Below are 22,471 nucleotides of genomic sequence, written 5' to 3' on the forward strand. Positions count from 1 at the left end.
ACCAAGGTTCAAAATCCATTTTGGTGCCAACCACCAACTTGAACCTTCTACCCAACACCAAAGAAGAGAGAGAGAACCACTAAAAAAGTCTGTTTCAAGGCAGAACAGATCGGTAACATTACCCATCGTTTAGCTTCAGAATTGAGTTTATTTCTTTTTTGGACAAGTAGAACTGAGTTATACAAATAAACTATTCAGTAGAAAAGGAAATCTTAATGAAAGATCCGAAAAGAATGGAAGACAGACATAAGTAGATGAACATTATTATTATAATATAATCAAAATATAACTAGTTCTATACAACAATAGTATGTGTGTACAAACACAGGACCTGAAACCAAAAAATAAGGGATTCAATAGCAAACATTGAGCCTGCAAATACATTGAGAATGGGAAAAAAATGTATAGGGAATGATTGTGAACCTTTTATCAACAAAAGTCCGAAGTTTGACAAAGGCAGCGATCCTGTTTCATTAAGGCTTTAGTCCAAATATCTTCATCAAAATCACCTTGGTCAGCTATCAGCCCATGGTTTTGTTCAGGAACAGCAGGATCAACATGAATAGAGATAGTTCAAGCATAAACCTAGGACCCGTTATACGTTCAAGAATTTGCTGCCACCTGTAAGTTCAACCAGTAGATAGCTGCTGGTAAAGCCTGTTATCCATTTCAGGATCTTCATTACAATCAGAAGAGTGACTAAAGGAGCTAACAATCTCTAGTCAAACATTCACCCAACTGATCTTTGGTAATTTGAGCAAAATTATTCAAAATATGAATGCAAGTTGAATGCTTCAATCCGATCATACTACTAATACTCACTAGTATGCAAAAATAAAAGAGACAAAGGTCAGTTTCAATGATGATACCCACTGAACCAAACAGAAGATTTCTGAAAACAATGGTTCCCTGTAATGGTTGTTTTTAACTGTCTTTATTTTGCCTTTGGATGCTGAAAATTAAACCAAAAACCCCACCTCTTTACAACCCGAGTGGAGGCTTATGCACATGAAACAAAGCGGTCTCCTAACAAGTAACAACCAGTTTATGAAAGATGATAATAAGAATCCCGCACAAATGGTTTAAGCTTCTCATCTGCTCTCACATAAAGCAGTATAAGATGTGCAGTATGCAATGTAAGAAGGCTACAACAGTGGTTTATGCACACAATTACATTATGCCTAGACTTGGTTTATAGTGGAAACTTACACCATTCATATAGTCATGACAGGTATCCAAGTTCAAAAGAATGATAAGCATCTTACACACACTATGAGGACCTACAACAACAACAACAACAAAACTCACCAATTTCCTTCAGCTGAGTTACCGTTTGAGGAATTTATTTCCTCCTCCGCTAATTCTTCAAGTATAGCACACTGGCGTTCATTTATTTCACTAAGAAATAGAATAAAACAGAACACAAGTGAGTCAATACAGCTCACTGAAGCAAATTAGCTCCAGAACTTCAAAAAAAAAAAAAAAACCAAAGCTTGATGAAGAATTTTGCTTTACTATAGTATTGGGAATGTAAAACACAATATCAGTCTTTGCAAAGAGCCGATTATCTGATAGTCCTCATAAAAATGGGTGATAATATTACAGACATTAGTAAACTCAAGTGATCAGAATCCAGCCATTCACATAAGTACACTCCAATGGAAACAATAATCAAAAGTATGCCCTAAGAGCTCTTATTGGGGAACCTAGCCACACTGATGAACAAGACAACAATAATAATGAAAAGAGGTACAAGGCACAACAAAGATGAGCCTGCCTAGAAAATATAGTATGCCCCTTACAATCAGTCACGTAAATCGTTCCCAATTTTTTTTTGCAGGAAGGAATGGGGTCACAAATAGTAACTAACATGCACAAACAAATCAAATTAGAGGCAAAACTTAAGGCATGTAAACAAGCCAAGCAGAAACATGAAGCTAGTTCTGGTTGAACTTGGTTCCAGTTTGACCAATCCCAACTTCATCAGCAAAGCGATTTCTTTATTAGTCACAACAATTTCAAGAACTCAGAGAAAACATTGCAACATTATGAGGTACCACGGCTCTAATAACCGGCTTCTCTTCATCATAAGCAATCGTGCATCAGCAATCGAACATATTTAATCCAATTTTATTTTGCTAGGAACCAATACAAAGCTTTTAAGAGAAATTTTCAATAACTCTTCTTATTACAAAGTGATACTGCAGTTATTAATTTCTCAATACTATCGGAAAGGTAAGGTAACAGACATGTATATAATATCACAATTTCTTCAGAATTTTTTTCTTTTTTTGAAACAGACAGATATATGTATATATAATATCACAAATTTCTTAGATCAAATATCAATATTCAAGTGTAAGATGAGATTAAGGCAAAAATTACTAAGGAAAAATCAAACAAAGAAAAATAAAAGGATTGGATTACGTACATCATAAGCTTCATTGATTTTGTGAAACTGCACTCCACAATTGCTTCCTCTGCATACGTCCGGATGATACTAGTGCCAAAAAAAAAAAAAAAAAAAAAAACCACACAATTTTAAATCAATCAGAGAAAGTTCTATTTGACATGAAAACAAAAAAAAACAAAATCAATCTTAAAGATCAAATTTTGAAATTTCATTTATATAAATATAAGCCAAGGCGATTTTTTTTTCTTTTGTCTTTAAAAAAAAAATCCTAACCAAACCTAGGATTTAACTTAAAAAAATTCAAACTAAACCAAGAAACCCAAGAATAAAAAAGAAAAAAACCTGCAAAGCAAGCTGTCTGAAAGCCTTCTTGACATCAGATTCAGAGGCACCAGGTTGGATTTTCAAAGTCTTGTAAGATACTATTATTGAGAGTTTTACATTGTCACAAGATACCATCTAACGTTAATCATGTTTAAAATCCGGGAACCTTTTTTTCTTATTGGTGAGTTACACTCACACCCAATGGGTATGAACCCATGATCCTGCCCTCCACTCACACTTGTGAAAGGAAGAAGATCTATTTGAGCCAAGGATCATTGGCTTAAATAACCAGGAACTTATCAAAGAGATGATGCATGTATACAAAAGGTCTCTTCCATAATTGTTTCTTGTCTTAAGATACTTTCCACTTGAAAAGTATGGTCGAGGTAAAACAGAAGTTTAATTTTCCAAGAGATATCTCTGTTGCAACTAAGTTATGACTGACAACAACAACCAAGCCTAGCGACCCCACCCCCCCCCCCCCCCCCCAAAAAAAAAACAACAGAATAAATAAATAAATAAGTTGGCACCCAAGTTTGGACCACTTCAAGTGTGTGATCTACATAGACTGTATGTTTAGCAAATCCTTGATTACCGAAAACTTTAAAGTTAGAACTCCATCTACTGTTAAGAGTTTTTATTTTTATTTTTTATTTGGGATAAGAAATTAGAATTTATTATTGAAAAAAAAAAAAAAAAAGTAAAAAAGAAGACACTATCCTAAATACACAAGATGTATAAAAAGGAAAAGCCAGGAAGAGAACACAACAAGAAACAAAGGCTACAGTTCCAAATTCACCATTATAGAATGTCATTCATACAAAAAAACAAAGAAAAAATAACTCCCCTAAATACACATTAAGTTCAACATCATCATCTGTGGATGAAGCTATTACAGAAAAAGGCAGCAACAGAATATTTGAGTATTTAGGCTAGAATTATAAAACAACAGAGAGTAAGAAGCCTACGTGGGAAAGTTAACATGGAAGCGAACATACTGATCTCCATGGTCTACAAGATTGGCAGTCCTGCAGCAACTTATAATGTATGCATAGTTTTTTTTTTTTTTTTTTTGGTTGGGGGGGGGGGGGGGGGGGGGGGAGAGAGAGAGAGAGAGAGGGTTAGGGTGGGGATGACAATATACCTTTGCCTCTTAGAACCAGAAGTTGTCCTGGCTGAACCCCTTTTGGTATTGAGAAGGCCAAAATTGTAATGCATCAAAAGTCAGTGTCAAATTGAGCTGGTGCATGTCCAAATAAGGGCCAAAAGATATTGTGTACACCAACAGACATGGCCTGGCATATTTTTACATAAAAAGGTAGGAACTTACAAATCACAACAATGAAAAAAATTCAGAGCTGCCATCATATCACTAAAATCATCTTCTGATTCTCAGAAAACTAAAAAATATTTCTTGATGTATTCTGTACAAAAGCAGTTTCTGAAGTTTCATCAGATCACATATAATCTTTTCCTCATTCTTTCTAAATAAAACTAAAAGGAGGGAAAAAAAAAATAAAGAAAAGAAGAAGAGATGGGAGAAAAAAACTTGGGAAGGGAATGTTTACAAAATTTGGGGAGAAAATCTAACTGTCATGCCGATTGCTTTTGGAATTTAGACTCTGTGCAAAATTGTTGATATAAATTAAATCCGTCTTGCCATTTAGACCATTTCTTCTTCAAAACTTTGTATATCTTTATTTCATTTGGCCCAAAGTTCTTGGCAGAAGTATCAAATCTCAAATCAATGGGGCAGAGATCATCGAACAGTTCTGGTCCAACGGTTTCCACCAAGCCATTAGGAACATGCTTCTTCTCAGGCACTTTAAAAATCAGGTTATCAAATTTCTCATCCTTAAAGACATTGTCCTGTGCATGATCCATGGTAGAGCACTTAAATGCAACTGGATGGTATAAACAAAAAGGTTTTGGTTTTTGAGAACTGCCCCAGATATCTTCTCTTTCATCAGCAAGGGAGACAGCTTGGTCGCCATGAAGCTCACAACTAGAATCTGACGAGGCCATTTCACTGGCCACCTGCTTGATTTCATCACATTGCAGGCTAATTTCCCTCTCTAAAGAAAATACACCTGCTTCTTCTTCCAATTCTGAATGGCCATTACGATACTCATGAAGTGTAAGTAAAATAGGAAGAGGAAGTACTGGGCCCACTAGAGCATCATCCCGCTGCACTTTGTGTGACCACTTATTGCTACGGCATGAAGGCCTTCTTAGGAAGAAAGGAGGCAATTGAGGTAGGTCAGGGACAACTAGAAATTCCAAAGATACTTTTTTCTGGTCCAAAAGTACCTCAAGGAACTCTGAGTAGTTGGAATAGGCCAGTTGTAAGAGTTCCATTGGCAGGCCTGCCCACAACCTTCTCAAAGCAACCTCATGTATGCTTGCTGGCGAGCTGATGTCATTAAAAATAGCAGAAACTGCAGGAGACGATCTCAATCGCCCGAACCCACAAGCCTTCAACTTCTCACACAAGATTTCATGAGAGTCTGAGCTAAAAGATTCCTTTTCTCGAGGACCCTTGCAAGGCTTTTTAAATTTTGAAACCAGGACTTCAGTTAGACTACCATTCAAATATGCAGAGAGTTTATCAAGTTTCACGTACTTAAATCTTCTAGGAAATTTGTACTCCTCATCATCCATAATATACAGGGAATTATCTTTAAAATGGAACCGTTCTGTGTGAAGTTCTTTCAACTTCCACGAGGCACAATAGCTTTGTGATTCAAGCTTCCCTGATGACATAAGTCTTATCAATGTAAAACCACCAAATTCATTTGATTCAGAAAGCATTGCTGATAGATCTTTGTCTAAAATGACAAAACCCAAAGCCAATTCTTTCTTATGCTGCCAATCAATCCATTCAGGAAGATCATCCTTCAAAATCTCCTCTCTCACAAGACAACTTCCACATTGACACTCACGACCCGACAATAAGAGATCTGAAGGGAGCTCCCACGCATAATGGGTTTTCAAAACTTTCGAAACTTCAGAAACAATGGATCCTCTCAGGGTTGGTAAAGTAGGTCCATAACAAAATAGATTAAACTCACAATTCCGAAAAGATCCCAATATAATACAAAAACCCGATTCAGAAGCCCACCTATATTTATCATCCATTGAGTTTGATCTCAATTCCGACAATCTAAATACATTAATATGGCACGGATTATCAAGACCGTGAGCCCATTGCAACAGTGGCATCATTGGTTTCCGCACATCACAAAGAACCAACAAACTATCTGAGGCCAATGCAAAACAGAAACCATCAGATCCCGCCATTGTAAACGTAAGGAACCGTTCATTTTGGACCGAAGTATACATCCTCAACATCTCAACCTTAGCTAAACAACTCACAGCACACCCATCAAACCTCAAATCGACCAAGAAAACAGCATCAGACCGGGCAACAATCAAAATCCTAGGATGCCAACTGAATTCACAGCTCAACCATTTACAGTTCCCCGAATCAGCATCAGCATCCCACGATACAGGCAACTTAGTCCCTCTAAAACGCGCATTGGAATTGGAAGTCCTGCTTCTTCTAAAACAAGACTCCAAATCAAACAAGAATAAAGCACCACTTTCTAACAAAACTACACTCTCCTCGGGTATATGCGGACTCCAACAAGCATACACAACAGAACTAGTCTTAAAAACCTTAGAACCTAAACAAGAAACTCTGGGAAATTTACCAGAATTATGAATTTCCTGAACAACAAACCAATGCACAGAGCACAATGTAGAAGCCAGCAAATACCCAACAACAGTGGAATGATTACGATTATTACCTGGAAAGGGAAAAGGGTTGGGGTTGGGGTTAACCGCGATCCTGAGAATGCGGTACTCGAACCCGGTACTTTCATGTAAAACGTCATCGTCTTTGGCGCCCCAGGTGTCGAAACGGGAAGCTTTGATAGAGAGAAGCAAGAAGCCGAGCCGGTCGGAGTTGGGACCGGTGGGGAAGAAGAGAAGGAGGGAGTTGGAAAGAGGGAGGCGAAGGAAGGAGAGGAGGTTGTGGGTTTGGGTTTGGAGGAAAGGTGGTGCGGCGTTTGGGAGAGATGGAGAGGTGAAGAGAAGAGAAAGGGTTTTGGGTTTAGGGTTGAAGAAGAGCGGACCCAATATGGGTTTTGAGTCTGAGTCTGAGTCTGTGAGGAGAAGTGGAGGTTTGAAAACTGATGATATTGGGAAGAGGGATTTCCAGTCAGACGATAGCTCCATTTTTCACTCATTCAACCTCTCTCTGCAATTGTTTATGAAGAGTTTTAGGTGGACTATATTTTTACAAAGCCCAGAAAAATAAAAGCCCAAACAAAAGAGCTTGGAGTCAGATAGGACGAGAGAAGAAGCGTCTGAGATAGAGTGAGAAGAGAGAAGAGAAGTTTGGGTCAGAGAGGAGAAGAGAGAGAATGGAGAGTTATAAATAACGTCTGTTAAGTCTATTTAGTTGTATTTGGGACCAAATTGGTTAGTTTTGAGTAGTTGTGGACCTGCTTGACATTACCTCAAATCACAGGGGTAATTAGTAAAATTTATATAAACAAAATTTTTTAAGCTTTTAAATAATATTATATGTTTTTTCATAAATTTTTTTTGACCCATATATATTTTTTAAAAATACAAATAGTATTACTAGTACAACATTATTAATATTGAATTCTATACATATATTGCTTAAAAATATACATATAACTTGATTGTGAGGGTATCAAATTTTATACGAAACTTGATTTTGTTAAAATTGAGTTTAAAAAATAATGGCATTTCATTAAATAATTAATATTTTTAAAAGTAAAGACAAAACCCCATTTTTCCGTACTTGGGTGCTAATTCTACGAGGCTTTTCATCGGCGAAAATGGCCAACTGGCCTTAAAAACCAAACTATCTAGTTAGTAGGCGAGAATTAGAAACATATTTTATTTATAGCATCTCGAGTCTTAAAGACTCGATTTTCGGCTTCAAAATCGAGTCTTTAAGGCTCGGTTTGTATGCTTGACCACGTCTGATGTGGCAGAGTTGCCATCTGGCATTGACATGGAAATCGAGTCTCTTAGACTCGATTTCCACGTGTATTCCAACCGGAAATCGAGTCTTAGAGACTCGGTTTCCAATTGGGGTTTTTCAAATTTAACGTCTTCGTCTATTGCATTTGTCTCACTTTCACTCACACTCACGCTCACACCCTCTCACTCTCACACAAACCAGAGCGCTCTCACTCTCTCACCCTCAGTCTTACATTTTCATTTCCCACACTCACAAAACTCTCTCATTTTCTCTCTATCTCTCACACGGCCTCTCACATTCACACACGCTCACACACACAGAGAACCCCGCCGGCGTCGACGAGTAGAGCCCAGCCCAGCCCAGCGACGACGCCGACGAGGCTGAGCCCAGCCATCGGCTCCTCTCCTCATCGATCTCTCTCTCCCTCACTAGGAGATCCTTTCTCCTTTTCTCCCTCTCTCTCATTACCACCCCCATACCCATTCATTTTTCCTCACCATACCCATACCCATACCCATTCCGATTTTGGTTGGTAAGTTATTTATATGATTTTTTGTTTTGATTAATGTGAAATTTTGGGTTTGGATTTGGATACTTAACATCTAGGTTATTTATTTAATTTTCAGTTTTAATTTTTGTGAAATTTGGGTTTGGATTTTGTGGTAGATACTTTATTTAATTTTTATTTTATGATTTTTATGAAATTTGGGTTTGGATTTGGTGAGTGCAGATGACATTGTTGCTTGGATAGTGCATATTGTTGCTGCCATCCTTAAGAGTTTCCAAATTTCTGCCTTCAGGTTAGATTGTTATTGCTGATTAGGATTATAGCTTTTACGAGAGAATTGTATATCTCATTAGGCCCATTTGCTTGTCTATTAGGAGCTTAGAACTTACAAGTTTATATGAAATAGTTATCTCATATATTTATAGTGCTTGCGTACCATTACAAATTACTAAATTATATGCATATAAAAAAGCACTTAGTAGTTTGCTATTGAAGAAACAAATTACATAGTCTTTTTTCAGTTATGTATTTTGGTTGATTGGTTATGATTTAGGTTTTTCGGTTAGGAATGGTTTTGTTTAATTAGTTTAAATAGATGGATTAGATTTAGTTTTGATTAAGGGATTTTGGTTAGAAGTTTTGTTTACGTTAGCTGGCTTGGCATAAATTGGTTTTAGGTATCTAGAATCGATTTTGCATATTTGGGTGGCTTTGATTCGGTGAACAAAGCACATAGAACTTACGGCTTTAAGCTACGGGTGCTTTTGAACTCTAGGAACCAAATGCCTCTTTGAAAACAAAACCTAAACCCTATTCAATTATTGAGGGGGATTTAAACGCTGTTTTCCTTATAAAAGAGATCAGGAAATGTCACTAAATTACAAGATTCTTGGCCCATTTAAACTGATTCTAAAGCAGAATTGGACAACAATATCTCTAGAAAGTTTAGATGTTCAAACAAGCATATCTCATCCAATTTAGTCTGATTTAGAACTGGGTTCTAAGTTGGCTATGGAAAAGTTAACAAATTTTTTTCTTAGTCATTAATATTAGTATAAAACACAAATAATGTGTCACATCATATTATTTTTCAAGTATAAGCATGATTTGTCAATTATCACCAAAGTTGTATCAACACCACTTTAAATGCTATCTTTACTAGCGTTGTCAACTTGTTGTTTCTTTTTTTATTTTTTTCTCCCCTTCTTATTTTTTTTTTGTTTTTGATCAGTCATTAGCTACTTCACAATTTGTCTACATCGGCATTCCTCTTTTATCAAACTTTTGCATAAGATTTCTCATTCCGAAGGGATAAAATAAAATAAAATAGAGAAAAGTCAAAATATCCTCCATTTAAGATTATGTCTTACTGCAATATCATATGGATCCAATCCACTTACGTGTGGCTTTGGACCATTATTCAATATAGGGAAAAAAATGGGAAGGTTATGAACACCTAAGTGTTCTCATTGGAGTATAGTAATTCTAGTAAGACCTAAGTGATCTCATTGAGATTCTAATCAGCAAGTTTATATAGCTAGTAAAATATTAAATTATCATATTTTTGTTTTATTTAGCTCAGAAAAAACTTTTGCACCATCATATCTATGTTTACTTGCAATGTCAATATTACGTGCTAATTGCTTATCATTCTTGTGCAGTATGGATGCTGCAAATGCTGGACGGATTGACCATACACGGCCTGGCCCTATTGACGATTCGGTGTTAAAGTTGCAGTCCACCCATCGGTCAGAAGCTATTTGGAATGGACAGGTACAATACAGCAGTAAATATTTATGTAAAATGTACACGTATTTAATTCATACAATATACATGCAGACGTTTGTCATATGTTAATCCAAGGATTCGTTTTGTGCAGGATCCAGGGGCCCTTACTTGCCGTGGCCGTACTGAAGAGTTCTCCAACCGAGAACCAATGGTAGATGATCGAGTTGTTGACATTATTAAGGCATTGGGGTTGGAGGGACTGCTGAGGCAGCCGGGTAGAGAGCTTGACCACGGCCTAATTACAGCCTTAGTGGAGCGATGGCGGCCCGAGACTCACACCTTCCACATGCCACATGGTGAGATGACCATTACATTGCAGGATGTGGAGGTGATTCTCGGGCTTCCTATCGATGGTGACGCTGTAACAGGGAGCACACAGAAAACTTGGACGGCTGTGTGCGAGGAGTTCCTTGGCTTTCAACCTATAACTCAAGACCAGCATAAGGAACTTCATGGCCAAAGGATTCTCATCAAACGGCTTTTGGAGCAAGTTGCTAATCCATTGCCGCCTAATGCCGAAGAGGATGAGCTGCATAAGTACGCACGATGCTATATCCTAGCGCTACTGGGGGACACAATATTCATGGACAAATCTGGCGATAGGGTGCATCTAATGTGGGTGCAGCAGTTGGAAGACCTTTGCAACCCACGAAGGTACAGTTGGGGGAGTGCTTGCCTTGCATGGTTGTACCGAGAGCTATGCAGGGCAAGCCATAAGGAAACCAGTCAAATCGGTGGATGCTTACTGTTGGTGCAGTATTGGGTATGGGCCAGGTTCCCTTATTTGTGCCCGGCAATTGAGCGTGGCCCACCAGTAGGCGCTTATGGTCCTCCAGCGCGTGGTCCTCTGTACCTGAAGTAAGTCTCTACCTTATAAGGATTATTTCTTATTGTAGTGATATTATTAATTGCCTAGTTTTTATCTATAACATTGTCTTAGTAGTTATATGTGATAACATTATAGTTTTAGTCATGACATTATCTTAGTAGGAAAGTTATAAATATTAATCTTTTGTTCTTGACAACACTTGTAGGTGGGCGTGGGTCCCAAACAAGAAAAACAGGCCTGCCCACATCTTCAGGGATAGGTATTGCCAGCAAATAGCTTCAATGCTGCCAAGCCAGGTATGAAAATGCCTTGTTTAACATGTTAACATGTTTAGGAACAAGATATATGTTTGGTGAATTTTGAAATATAAACATAGTTGCCTAATATGTTGCGTACTTGTTTTTGGGCTACTGTAGGTGGTGTGGCAGCCGTATGAAGCCGATTTTGAGGACCTTCCGCCATGGTGCGTTGCAGGGAGAGCTGTGTGGACGGCAACGGTGCCGCTTGTATGTTTCCACCTAGTAGAGATACATACACCAGATCGTGTCGTTCGTCAATTTGGGATGATCCAAGAAATTCCCGAAGATGTTAACACTGACCCCGTGCTTCATGCCATTGATTTGAGGGGGAAGGTGGGCGTTGATTGGATGCGGAAACATGCCACCCATTTACTAAATTGGGGTAACCGCCTTCAACGGTGTTGTCAAGCAGTGCTTGGTGATATGCCTCCACAGCATGAGTACTTCGACTGGTTCAAAAGGGTGACTCGAAGGTTTATTGATGTTCCTGGTGCTACATTGACTATACTGGTAACTTCTCCACATCTTGTACATTTTACCGTACTCCTTAGCATGAAACAATATTGCATGCATGAAGCAACATTACAAATTTGATAAAAATCAGTTTTAGAAAATTCGGTAAACATGTTACTAATTTATTCAAAAAGAGGGTATAGAAGAGCGGATATGAAGAAATTAGGTTTTATACCATTGGTGCTAAGAATAAGGAAGCATCTGTAACCCGGGAAGTTATTATCACGTTTGGCTGGTACTTCTCCAAACATTCAACAATAGGAGCAGCTCCTAGATATGTACTAGCACCCTTAATACATTAAGACAAAAAGATAGGATTCAGATTTACAAAGTAGTAATAAAAAAGAGGGGAATTTCAATAGTGATTAAATAATTCATTAAAAGAAAAGGTTTATTTATGCAAGCATCACATGCTAATGAAAAGGTGCCTCAGATTATGTAGCCAGTGTAGTCAAAGGGAAAAAAAATGAACTTAAGGCACATCCTCGTGAGTTGACAAAAAAGTGCTCACCTGAGTGAACCAAGGTACTGAACTCTAAATATAAATATTATAAATTGTATGTATCTAATGCTTGTTAGGCATGGTTTGAATTTTTCAAACTTTACAGTAATCTCATATATACAATTAAAAAAAAAAAAAAAAAAGGAGAGAACCAACTATTATTTCTAAATTGATGCAGAAAGAAAGAGAGGTGAGAAAGAAGAATGCAAGAGAAAGACACAGCCACTAACTTGAATTGAAGTATATAACTATCCTTTTTTGCCAAATTACAAAACTGCCTCTCTTTTTCTTTTTTTTCTTTCCTTTTTGCTGAATTTCATTGAGACTCTTGCCTCAAATGCCTTACAGTCTGTTTAAGGTGCTCAGGTGGTTGCCTAGAAGGCAAGAGTCTAGGCGAGTGCCTAGATGGCCTTTGACTACACTGTATGTGGCTAACATGTAACAACAGAAGTTTGAAAAATAAAAAAATAAGGAGTATACAAGTTTTTTTTTTTATTTGAACATCAAATACTAATGAAGAGAACATGCAAGACAAGAATCTTACGCCTCCCATTAAATATGATTTCTCGAGTGAGGATGGTGATCCTGGATACATAATTGCTGAATTTGTGTACATGTGGTTGTGGTGGGTTTGGTGTTAGGAGAACTCATGATCATGTTAATTGGAGGGTTATTCAAATATACGATCATATTAATAGAATTTGTGTACATGTGGTTGTGGTGGGTTTGCTAGTGCACATGCGGGTTATTCAAATATTATTGGAGGATGACAGCAATAAGAACCAACACTTAGCTCCAAATATTTGAGTTTGGTTATGGAAACTCGACATATTAATCAAGTTCAAAACGTATTCTTTCATTCTATTATATCCGAAATCATAGTTTTTTTTACATCTTTAATTGACAAGTGCTGTTTTGCTAATTTTATTAGTAAAAGTTTAGGACTTCCTCTACCTTTTTCGTTCCATTGACTAGAATCAAACTCTATTTTTTATTGGTGCATTAATTGCTCTACTTGGCATATGACCAAACCATTTCACATGACTCCCACCGATCTTTTTATTAATAAAGGCCATCCAATTTTTAAGCGAATTTCCTCATTTCATATTCTGTCTTATTTTTTTCATTTATTCATCTTAACATTCTCATTTCAATTACACTTATTTTATAAACATATTGCTTCTTAACAACATTTAGAGGGGCTAAGCCTCATGAAGTTGGGGAGTTTGAAAATGTGTTGTATGATTATGTTGTTTATCAGGACCGTATCTATTTTTGAACTTTGCTCTGTACGTAGGGTCCAAGGAAACTGATGAAAAGGCTACGAGGTTCTAAAGTTGGATATCTTGGACTGTTGGACGCCAGAAAATCACTATCGATGGACTGAATCTAAGTGTTAAACATTTCTAGGTTTAGACCATCGATAATGATTTTCTGGAGTCCAATCGTCCAAGATATCCAACTTTAGAACCTCGTCAGCCTTTTCATTAGTTTCCTTGGACCCTACCTCTGAGGTCCACGAAAATGGAGGTGTATCATAAGAAGTCGGGTAGGTGTATTCAATCGATAAGTGGACCAAATGGGGACTGTATGCCCGTCAGCTACTCCAACTCAGTACATGGTCTTCTTCTTCGGGCTCTATCTGGTTGCTTTGGGGGCTGGTGGGATCAAACCTTGTGTTGATCAGTACTGCCTTGATGATTTAGGTTAGTTTTTGGTGCGTGTAGCGCTGCTGCTTGGTTTTCTTTCCTTTTTGGGTGGACATCATACTATGTTGCTTTTGTCATGGTTTTATTTCTGCGCAAACGGCTTCTCATTTATTGAAATATCTTTGATATGGGTAGGAGCTGGCAGAACCATCGATAAGAGATGCATTTTTTTCTTGCATTCAACAAGGTGCAGATCATGTGATTGTAAGCCCATTTTTTCTCTTCCTTGGACGACACTGGCATTAGGTAGCTCGGCTTACTTTCCTCTGGTGCCTTGATTATAGATATACTGTACAGAATTGGTGACTAGATTGATTTTTTTTTTTTTTAAATAAAAATGCTTTGTGTCACTTTACAGGATATTCCTTCGTTAGCTGCAAAAGAACACCCTGATGTGTCATATATCGTTACTGCACCTCTTGGTCTGCATGATCTACTTGTGGCAAGGAGCGAGATTGTATGACAAGGTTTATATTATGAGATTTGTATTACTAGAAAGGTTTGCTCTATAGAAATTTGTATTACAAGATTTATATTATGAGATTCTATGTTGGGCATTTACAAAGTTGGACAGTAATGTTCTTGGTGTATTTTATAATAATGTTATATTTAATAATTTCAAAATGCAATACATTTTGTTTTTAATGTACTACATTCACGTTTTTGATGCTCTTAGAACTAGTCTAGATAGGTGATTACCGAATACAACCCTTTGAATCGAGTTTCTGGTTTACATCTACAGGAATGCAAAACAAATGAAAAGAAAAAAAAACTTCCCAGTGGAAATCGAGTTTCTAAAACTCGATTTCCAGTAAAATATTTACAAAAATGCCACTTCAATTACAGGAATGCAAAACAAATTAAAAAAAAAAAAACTTCCCAGTGGAAATCGAGTTTCTAAGACTCGATTTCCAGTAAAATATTTACAAAAATGCCACTTCAATTACAGGAATGCAAAACAAATGAAAAAAAAAAAAAAAAAAAAAAACTTCCCAGTGGAAATCGAGTTTCTAAAACTCGATTTCCAGTAAAATATTTACAAAAATGCCACTTCAATTACAGGAATGCAAAACAAATGAAAAAAAAAAAAAAAAAAAAAAAAAAAACTTTCCAGTGGAAATCGAGTTTCTAAAACTCGATTTCCATTTGTGTGGCATTATCGCAAATAAATGACACTAAGCAATTTACAAAAATGCCACTTCAATGGAAATCGAGTTTTAGAAACTCGATTTCCACTGGGGAATTTTCTGCCAACCCGAGAGCAAAATTTTTTAGGGGGAAGTGTGAGAGCAAACTTCCCAGTGGAAATCGAGTTTTAGAAACTCGATTTCCGTTGAATGTGGCATTTTTGTAAATTGGTTAGTGTCATTTATTTGCGATAATGCCACCCAAATGGAAATCGAGTTTCTAAAACTCGATTTCCACTGGGAAGTATTTTTTTTTTTTTTTTTTTCCGTTTGTTTTGCAGTCCTGTAGGTGCAAAACCAGAATTACTTTTGTCCCGTCCCCTACAATAGTAAAAGATATCCAGAACACATCACATGGTCAGCGGTAAAGAAGTAGATACAAGCATAATCACCAGTCAAGGAGAGAGTACATCAGATGCAAATAATTGGATTCAAACAGTTACTATTCATGGGCATTTTAGTTGCCCTTAGCACACAAAAACAGTCAATACATTATCATCGGTTCAAACAAGACTGCTGTGGTTGAAGTTGGCAAAGTAGTAGCTACATTGCCAATGCCATATCATTGCATTACAGGCAAAAGCTGCACAACGCAATTAATGTAACGAGTACAATGGATAACAAATGTTCAATTAGCACAATATTTAGCAATAAACAAAATACAAACTAAGTCAATACAACATAGTCTACATAGTCGTCTAACACTTGTCCATACTGATACAACATACTCTACATAGTCACCTATAACATTTCCATACTGATACAACATAGTCTCCATAGAATTTGCTGCACTTGTCCATACCGAACATAACCACAAGTCCCACGTACAATGCCATTCAAAAATCCAGTCTCCGCTCGCCTGACAACCACGAAGGTACAATTGTTAGTTTCCAAATGTGAAGAACAACAACTAAATGACATTCTGAGCATATTATATAAAAACAGTGACAACACTTGCCTAGTTTGCAGCACTACCACTTGTCGAAGCCCCATGGGAATTGGGACAGCATCTGCGGTTATGCCCCTCTTGATGACACACTCCACATCGTTGCCTTGGTTGAATCTCCCTCAAGTCCAGATCTTCCCTCCGGCTTCCCCGTTCTCGTTGTATCCCATCCATTTCATTCCTTAATCTTGACTTCACAGGACGACCTTTGCCCCGCAACAGCTGTGGGTTAGGCACCCACCGTGGTCCGCGAACATCCCTCCACAATGACTCTGATTTTGGCACCACAAAATGATGTGAATATGTCTGAACGGCGTTGTTCAAACTGTAACATGGGTCAATATAGCTGGTCGCATCGAGGTGCAGACCTTTAAGAACTTTAATTGCATGTGAACAAGGGATCTTCAAGTTTTGCCACTTCCCACAACCACATGTTTGCTCAATTACGTGCACTTCATGACTGTGGTTTCCCCCTCCACCTCTATGATCGTTATACGGGGTAACCACTTGATATACACCAATTTCATGATTAAAATTCCTCAGAGTGTGTCCTGTAGTTTTCTGCTCATTTTTGTTATAGATCTTCATTGCATAATCACTCCACACCTTACCTTGAGAGAGATCAGAAAGAATTTTTTCATGTCGATCGTAGAAATATGCAACAAGTTTGGACCATGTGAACTCAACCATTGCAGCAATGGGCAAACCGCGGGCACCTTTAAGTACCCCATTAAAACACTCAGAGATATTGGTTGTCATTGTCCCGTAACGTCTTCCACCATCCTGTGACTGGGTCCATTTATCAACATCCTCACTCATTAGATATGTGTAAGGCATATAGCGTAGGATGTGGCGATCAGTAGGGTCTACACCCCTCAGTAAATTAATCTTGGCCTCCTTAATGGTTTGCATTATGGACGTGAATTTTGCTTCATGAGTTGCATATCCAGCTTTCAAGGCCAATGCCTTTAAAGTCGGGTCCTTAAATTTTGTGTTGAAGTTGCTAGCAACATGCCAAAGGTAATATCGATGATATACCTGTTCTCTTCCGTCCTCACCTATAGGCCACTCTCGAATGGCGCATTTGATACCTTTATGTCAGTCAGAAATAATGCAAATGCCATCCTTAGGTATGACATGCTCTATGGAAGTCATAACACACTCTAAAAACCAACCCCAACTAGGCCCTGACTCCTTGTCTACAACAGCAAAGGCGAGAGGCAAAACCTTTTGGTTAGCATCAGTTGCCATTGCAATCATCAACACCCCTTTGTATTTACCATACAAATGAGTCCCATCAATACTGATCACTGGCCTGCAATATTTGAATGCAGCAATGCATGGAGCGAATGCCCAATATACATAGTGAAGTACCGCAATACCTTCGTATGGCCTAGGTATGGTGTGATAGCTGTACTTGGTACCTGAGTCCTGATCCAAGTATGCCAACAACAATTTCCGCAACCTTTGGTAAGACTCCTCCCAATCCCCAAATATCTTAGCAATTGCCTTTTGTTTTGCGTTCCATACTTTATAGTAAGAAAGCTCATGATTATACTTAGTACGTATGATCTCCCAGAGCTCATCAATACGAGCAGTGTGATTTTGTCGCAATTTTTCCACAATTTCTGATGCAACAAAATTAGAATCCATCATTCTACCGTCTCTTCGCAGGCCAAAAGGTATACAAGTGTGTGGACCCACATAAGACGTGACCACCCACAGACCATTAAGTTTATTCTTCATGAATGCCCCAACATACCACTTGCAGTTGTCATCAACGCATGCGACGCACAATTTTGTGGTGTTCGACCTCTGGGTTATAAAATTTCTATTATCATTTGCTGCGTATATTGTCAATGCACGTTTCACCGCCGATTTATTTGCAAAAGTCAACCCTTTACAAAAATGCATCCCATCTTGCCAAGTACAAACAAATGGTTCTAATAGACGTGAAGGATCAAACATATTTTCCCAAGTATTTGCGTAGAATGAGTCGGCAGGAGGTCTATAGCCAGTGGTCGTATTTGTATCACGCTGGATGCCAATATCATCGTCTGCATCATCTTCATCATGGAACTCCATATTTTCCTCTTCAAAATGGGGAACGACTTCATGGTCATCCACATCGTTCTCAAGGTCACCTCGTTCAATCCTCTCTTCGTACTCATCCACACCATCAATACTTTCACCATCATTCGTAGCATGATCTTCGTCTTCGTCTTCGTCTTCGTCTTCAACATAGTCTTCGTCTTCGTCATCCTCCTCTAAATGTGTCTCTTGACAATGGAGGGTTTCACCAGTATTTACAACATGATCTTCAGATGGGAGCATATAATCTCCCATTGTATACCCTCCCATTGCAGTGCATCCATCATCAAGGGCTGTAAATTGTAAAGACGTAGTTGTTTGTTGCACCATCTCAGTATCAACTTCCGCAAGCGGCTCTGAACTTATGTACAACTCAGCAGCATTTACTTGGGGCATTTTCTGGATCCTATTAAACATCATCTTCACATGTTTGTCTTCTTTAATCGCCATATACCCGTAATTTATCCGTTCATGTAGGACTTTTTGTGGGTAACGATAAATAATCTTGATGTCATACCAAGCAGAGTTCAAATTCAATTCGTCCATTATTTTCAACTTCAAATCAATCAACGTCTTCAACTTACGACGTATCATCATGGGGTAGCATTGGATACCCGGCCCTGTAAATGGAAATCCCTCAATCCCCCCAGGATTGTTAAGAGGTCCACCGTAGTATACATTTATATCAATATTCTTCAGATGTTGTGAACCTATTAAAGAGTCAAGTATAATATGTTAGCGACATATTTTTTTCTTTCATTTAACCTCAATTACAAAACCTTTTCTATCTACTCAAAGTACAAAAATCACAAATTCTCACCCCACAATTGCATATACTCACCCCACATCACATACAAACACACTCAATCATTATCATTTCGTACTCAATCAAATAAAAAAACTAAAAACAAAACTCACCCCCATTACAAAATTTCAACTCAGCTCTAACTAATATAAATAAAAATATCAAACCAAACAACAAGAAAAATAGCCATGATAAAAGCCTAGCAATACAAATATATATCTACAATATTTTTTACTTGTTATAAAATCCTAGCAAATATATACATTAACTTGCAAAAATAGTCATGATAAAAGCCTAACAATACAAATATATATCTACAATATTTTTTACTTGTTATAAAATCCTAGCAAATATATACATTAACTTGCAAAAATAGTCATGATAAAAGCCTAACAATACAAATATATATCTACAATATTTTTTACTTTGTATAAATCCTAGCAAATTATATACACTAACTTGCAAAATTAGTCATGATAAAAGCCTATATACCTAAATATATTTTTTACTTTGTATAAAATCCTAGCAAATATATACACTACCAAATATAACTTCTTACAAACCCCACATTTGCATATTCACATACAAACACACCCAATCATTATCATTTGTTTCCAAAATAAAATAAAAAATAAAAAATCATTAATTATACTAAAAAAAAAAAAAAAAAAAACTAAACACACAACTCACCCCATTACAAACCTTCAAATCATTCTATCAAAAATATAAAAAACAATATCAAACCAAACAAAAAAAATTAATCATGATACACATACCCATAAAAAAACCTAATAATATATATATATATATATATATATATATTATATTTATATATGAAACTAACAATTAGAGAGATTGAGAAACCTTACCTGACATGAGGATGTGGGGTGAGTTGAAGTTTATGCTGAAATGAAAATGAGTGAGAGGAAGGATGTGGGTCTCTTTTTCAAATTTGATAAATGTTGCTCCTATAAGAACTTAGTGCTCAGTGCAGTCAGGCTCTAACCTTACTTCCTCTAACCCTACAGGAGAAAGAGAAAAGTAAAAAGCAGCATGTGTGTACCTATAAGCCAGACAACTAAATGTAACCTACAATGAGTGAGCATGTGCAAACTGCAAAGGCTGACTCCTGGAGCTGTGGGACTTGACATGACCAGACATCAGACACGAATAAAGCAAGAGAACTGTACTCAAAAATCGAGTTTGTGAGACTCGTTTTCCAGCTGGAAATCGAGTCTTAGAAACTCGATTTTCACGTGGAAATCGAGTCTAAAAGACTCGATTTCCAGCTGGACCATTCCACCGTGTGCAGGCCAGATCACACAAGAAAATCGAGGCTTAAAGGCTCGATTTTGAGACCAAAATCGAGCCTTTGAGGCTCGAGATGCTATTAACGAAATATGTTTCTAAGTCTCGCCTACTAACTAGATAGTTTGGTTTTTAAGGCCAGTTGGCCATTTTCGCCCTTTTCATCAGACATGTAGTGTGCAATTCCGAATTAGAAATCCATTGCAAAAGTATGAAAGAAAAAGAGCGATTTCTGGGTATTGGGTCCATCCAATTCTTAACAAATGACATATTTACATGCTTCGGAGTTCAGTGTACCAAGTATAGAGAGAGAGAGAGAGAGTGAGAGAACATACCAAGCGACAAAAGCTAACAACTATGAACTGGAAGTCTCTGGTTTGATTCTCTTGAAATCTTAGCAGCGAGTGAGTGAGCTACGTAGATAATAATAGAACGATTCTTATTAGTTCACTTCAATGTTCAAATCATAGGATAGAAGCACGCAAAGGGAACTCAGCTGCTTAGCTCAACCAAGTTACCAAAAATAAAAAGAAAAAAGTAAAGAAAGAAGAAGTATCTCGTGGCTAAAAATAACACTCGCAGATACATTCAGATTAGTTTTTTTTTTTAAATCTGTATACAGTTTTTGAAAACAAAAGAAAATTTGTTCCCTTACACTTTGGGTTTTTTTTTTTTTTTTTTTTTCCAAACTATCCTTCAAACTCTTCCTATGATTTTTTTTATATGGCAATTTTGAAAATTTAATCGGTAAATTGCATATACTTATTATATCTTCTATACTTACAAAATTTTAAGAAAATCAAAGATAAATAGTTATATCATCACATATTTAAATTTCAAATTTTTGTGGTAAAAAATTATACTTAAAAAATATGTTTATTAATCAAATAGTAAATAATATCTGATTTGAATAAAATTTGACATACGTATTAAGAATATAAAGAATATGCAATCTAACGGTTAGCTTTTCAAAATTCACATTTAATTTGGAGAAAAACTTTATCCTTTTTTATTTCCTTGATTTTTTACAATTTAAAATTTTTATTCTGGCTTTTCATTTTTATTATGATTTCATATTGGATCTATTTTTGTTAGTAATCTTTTTGATAATTCAATTACAACAGGGACAGGGTTTTTAAACCATGAAGGTCTTGGAAAGATTAGGAAGTGTTAACTAATTGAGCTATCATGTTTCCATTATATGTATCCACCCTTTCACATTGGATAGGTCCATCTCCTACTACATTCTCATTCGGTACATTCTCATTCGGCTACAAGTAGGGTGCCTTTTGCATCCTATAATAGACTTTTGCATCCCACAACTATAAGGCACTTGGCATTTTCATTAGTCGATAAGTGCCTTTCATGTTTAACTCTTTCAAAAAATAATACCACTAAAATGTTGTGAAATGCAATAATTTCGTTATTGTAATGAGAAAATCATATTATGGATGAGCATGTTATGAACATAAATGGACTGCAAGAAAAGTAGAATCACCACTAAAGACCAAAATAAAATTTTAAAACATAAATGGCCAAAATGAAAACAATTCTAAGTGTACTTTAGTTTACAATCACCCATGCAAGCTTCAATTGAGACGTTACTAAGTAATGAAATATTATGGTGCTAGCAGTGGCAACAAAATTGACTCAACGTTACCTGTTTATGTATTTTATAATTTTTAGTATCTTATTTGCATTATTTATTTTAATCAAAAGATATAGTTTTCGGTAACTTTTATGCTAAATATGTGACAAAAAGCTACTTTGATTTATATTTTCAAAAATGTTACATACACCAAAAAAATTATAACATAATAATCAATGAGGATTCCTACTAGGGAAGCAACAATATGGAGCAAGAGTATTCACATCCATTCTGCTAAAAATTTAGCACGGTTTGCTAAATAAGTTAGTATTTAGCATACCAAAAAACTAATTTATTTATTTTAATATAACACTTAACAATATAGCTTACATCCCATATCCTATTTTTATACCACTTCATTTAAATATTCTTTTTTTTTTAATTCTTTATTAGTATTTCTTTATGCATGGAAGAGAAAGAAAATTGAATTAAGAACAATTTTTTAATGTTTAGTGTAGTAACAAGTAAAAGCAAATGAAGTTATGGCTCACCAGATGTAGATCTTTTTTTAGTAGTTGGGGTGCTAAGGAATGCTCTTAAAGACCATTATAGGATAATGAGGGAACATCAAAGGCAAG

The 22,471-nt window shown here is 36.6% G+C and overlaps 1 protein-coding gene across 14 annotated transcripts in view; it reads right to left on the reverse strand.

Annotated features, from left to right (window-relative positions):
- Positions 1-251: 251 nt before the first annotated feature.
- LOC126700082 (chaperone protein dnaJ 1, mitochondrial) overlaps positions 252-22,471 on the reverse strand; it is a 52,923-nt gene continuing 30,703 nt past the window's right edge. For 5 of the 14 annotated variants that reach the window (XR_007647001.1, XR_007646999.1, XR_007647000.1 and 2 more), the window contains exon 20: positions 252-331. Coding sequence is in view for 4 of the 14 variants with exons in the window: in XM_050398064.1 (XP_050254021.1) it covers positions 522-621; positions 1,309-1,398 (190 nt within the window). In the remaining 10 variants the exon portion in view is untranslated. Of the gene's footprint in view, positions 658-1,302; positions 1,399-2,431; positions 2,501-3,881; positions 7,074-22,471 lie in introns of those variants that run through there. The other 9 variants (XR_007646993.1, XM_050398064.1, XM_050398066.1 and 6 more) reach the window with 9 other exon arrangements.

The sequence above is a fragment of the Quercus robur genome, chromosome 9 (assembly GCF_932294415.1).
Source record: "Quercus robur chromosome 9, dhQueRobu3.1, whole genome shotgun sequence".
In the NCBI taxonomy this organism is placed as follows: Eukaryota; Viridiplantae; Streptophyta; class Magnoliopsida; order Fagales; family Fagaceae; genus Quercus; species Quercus robur.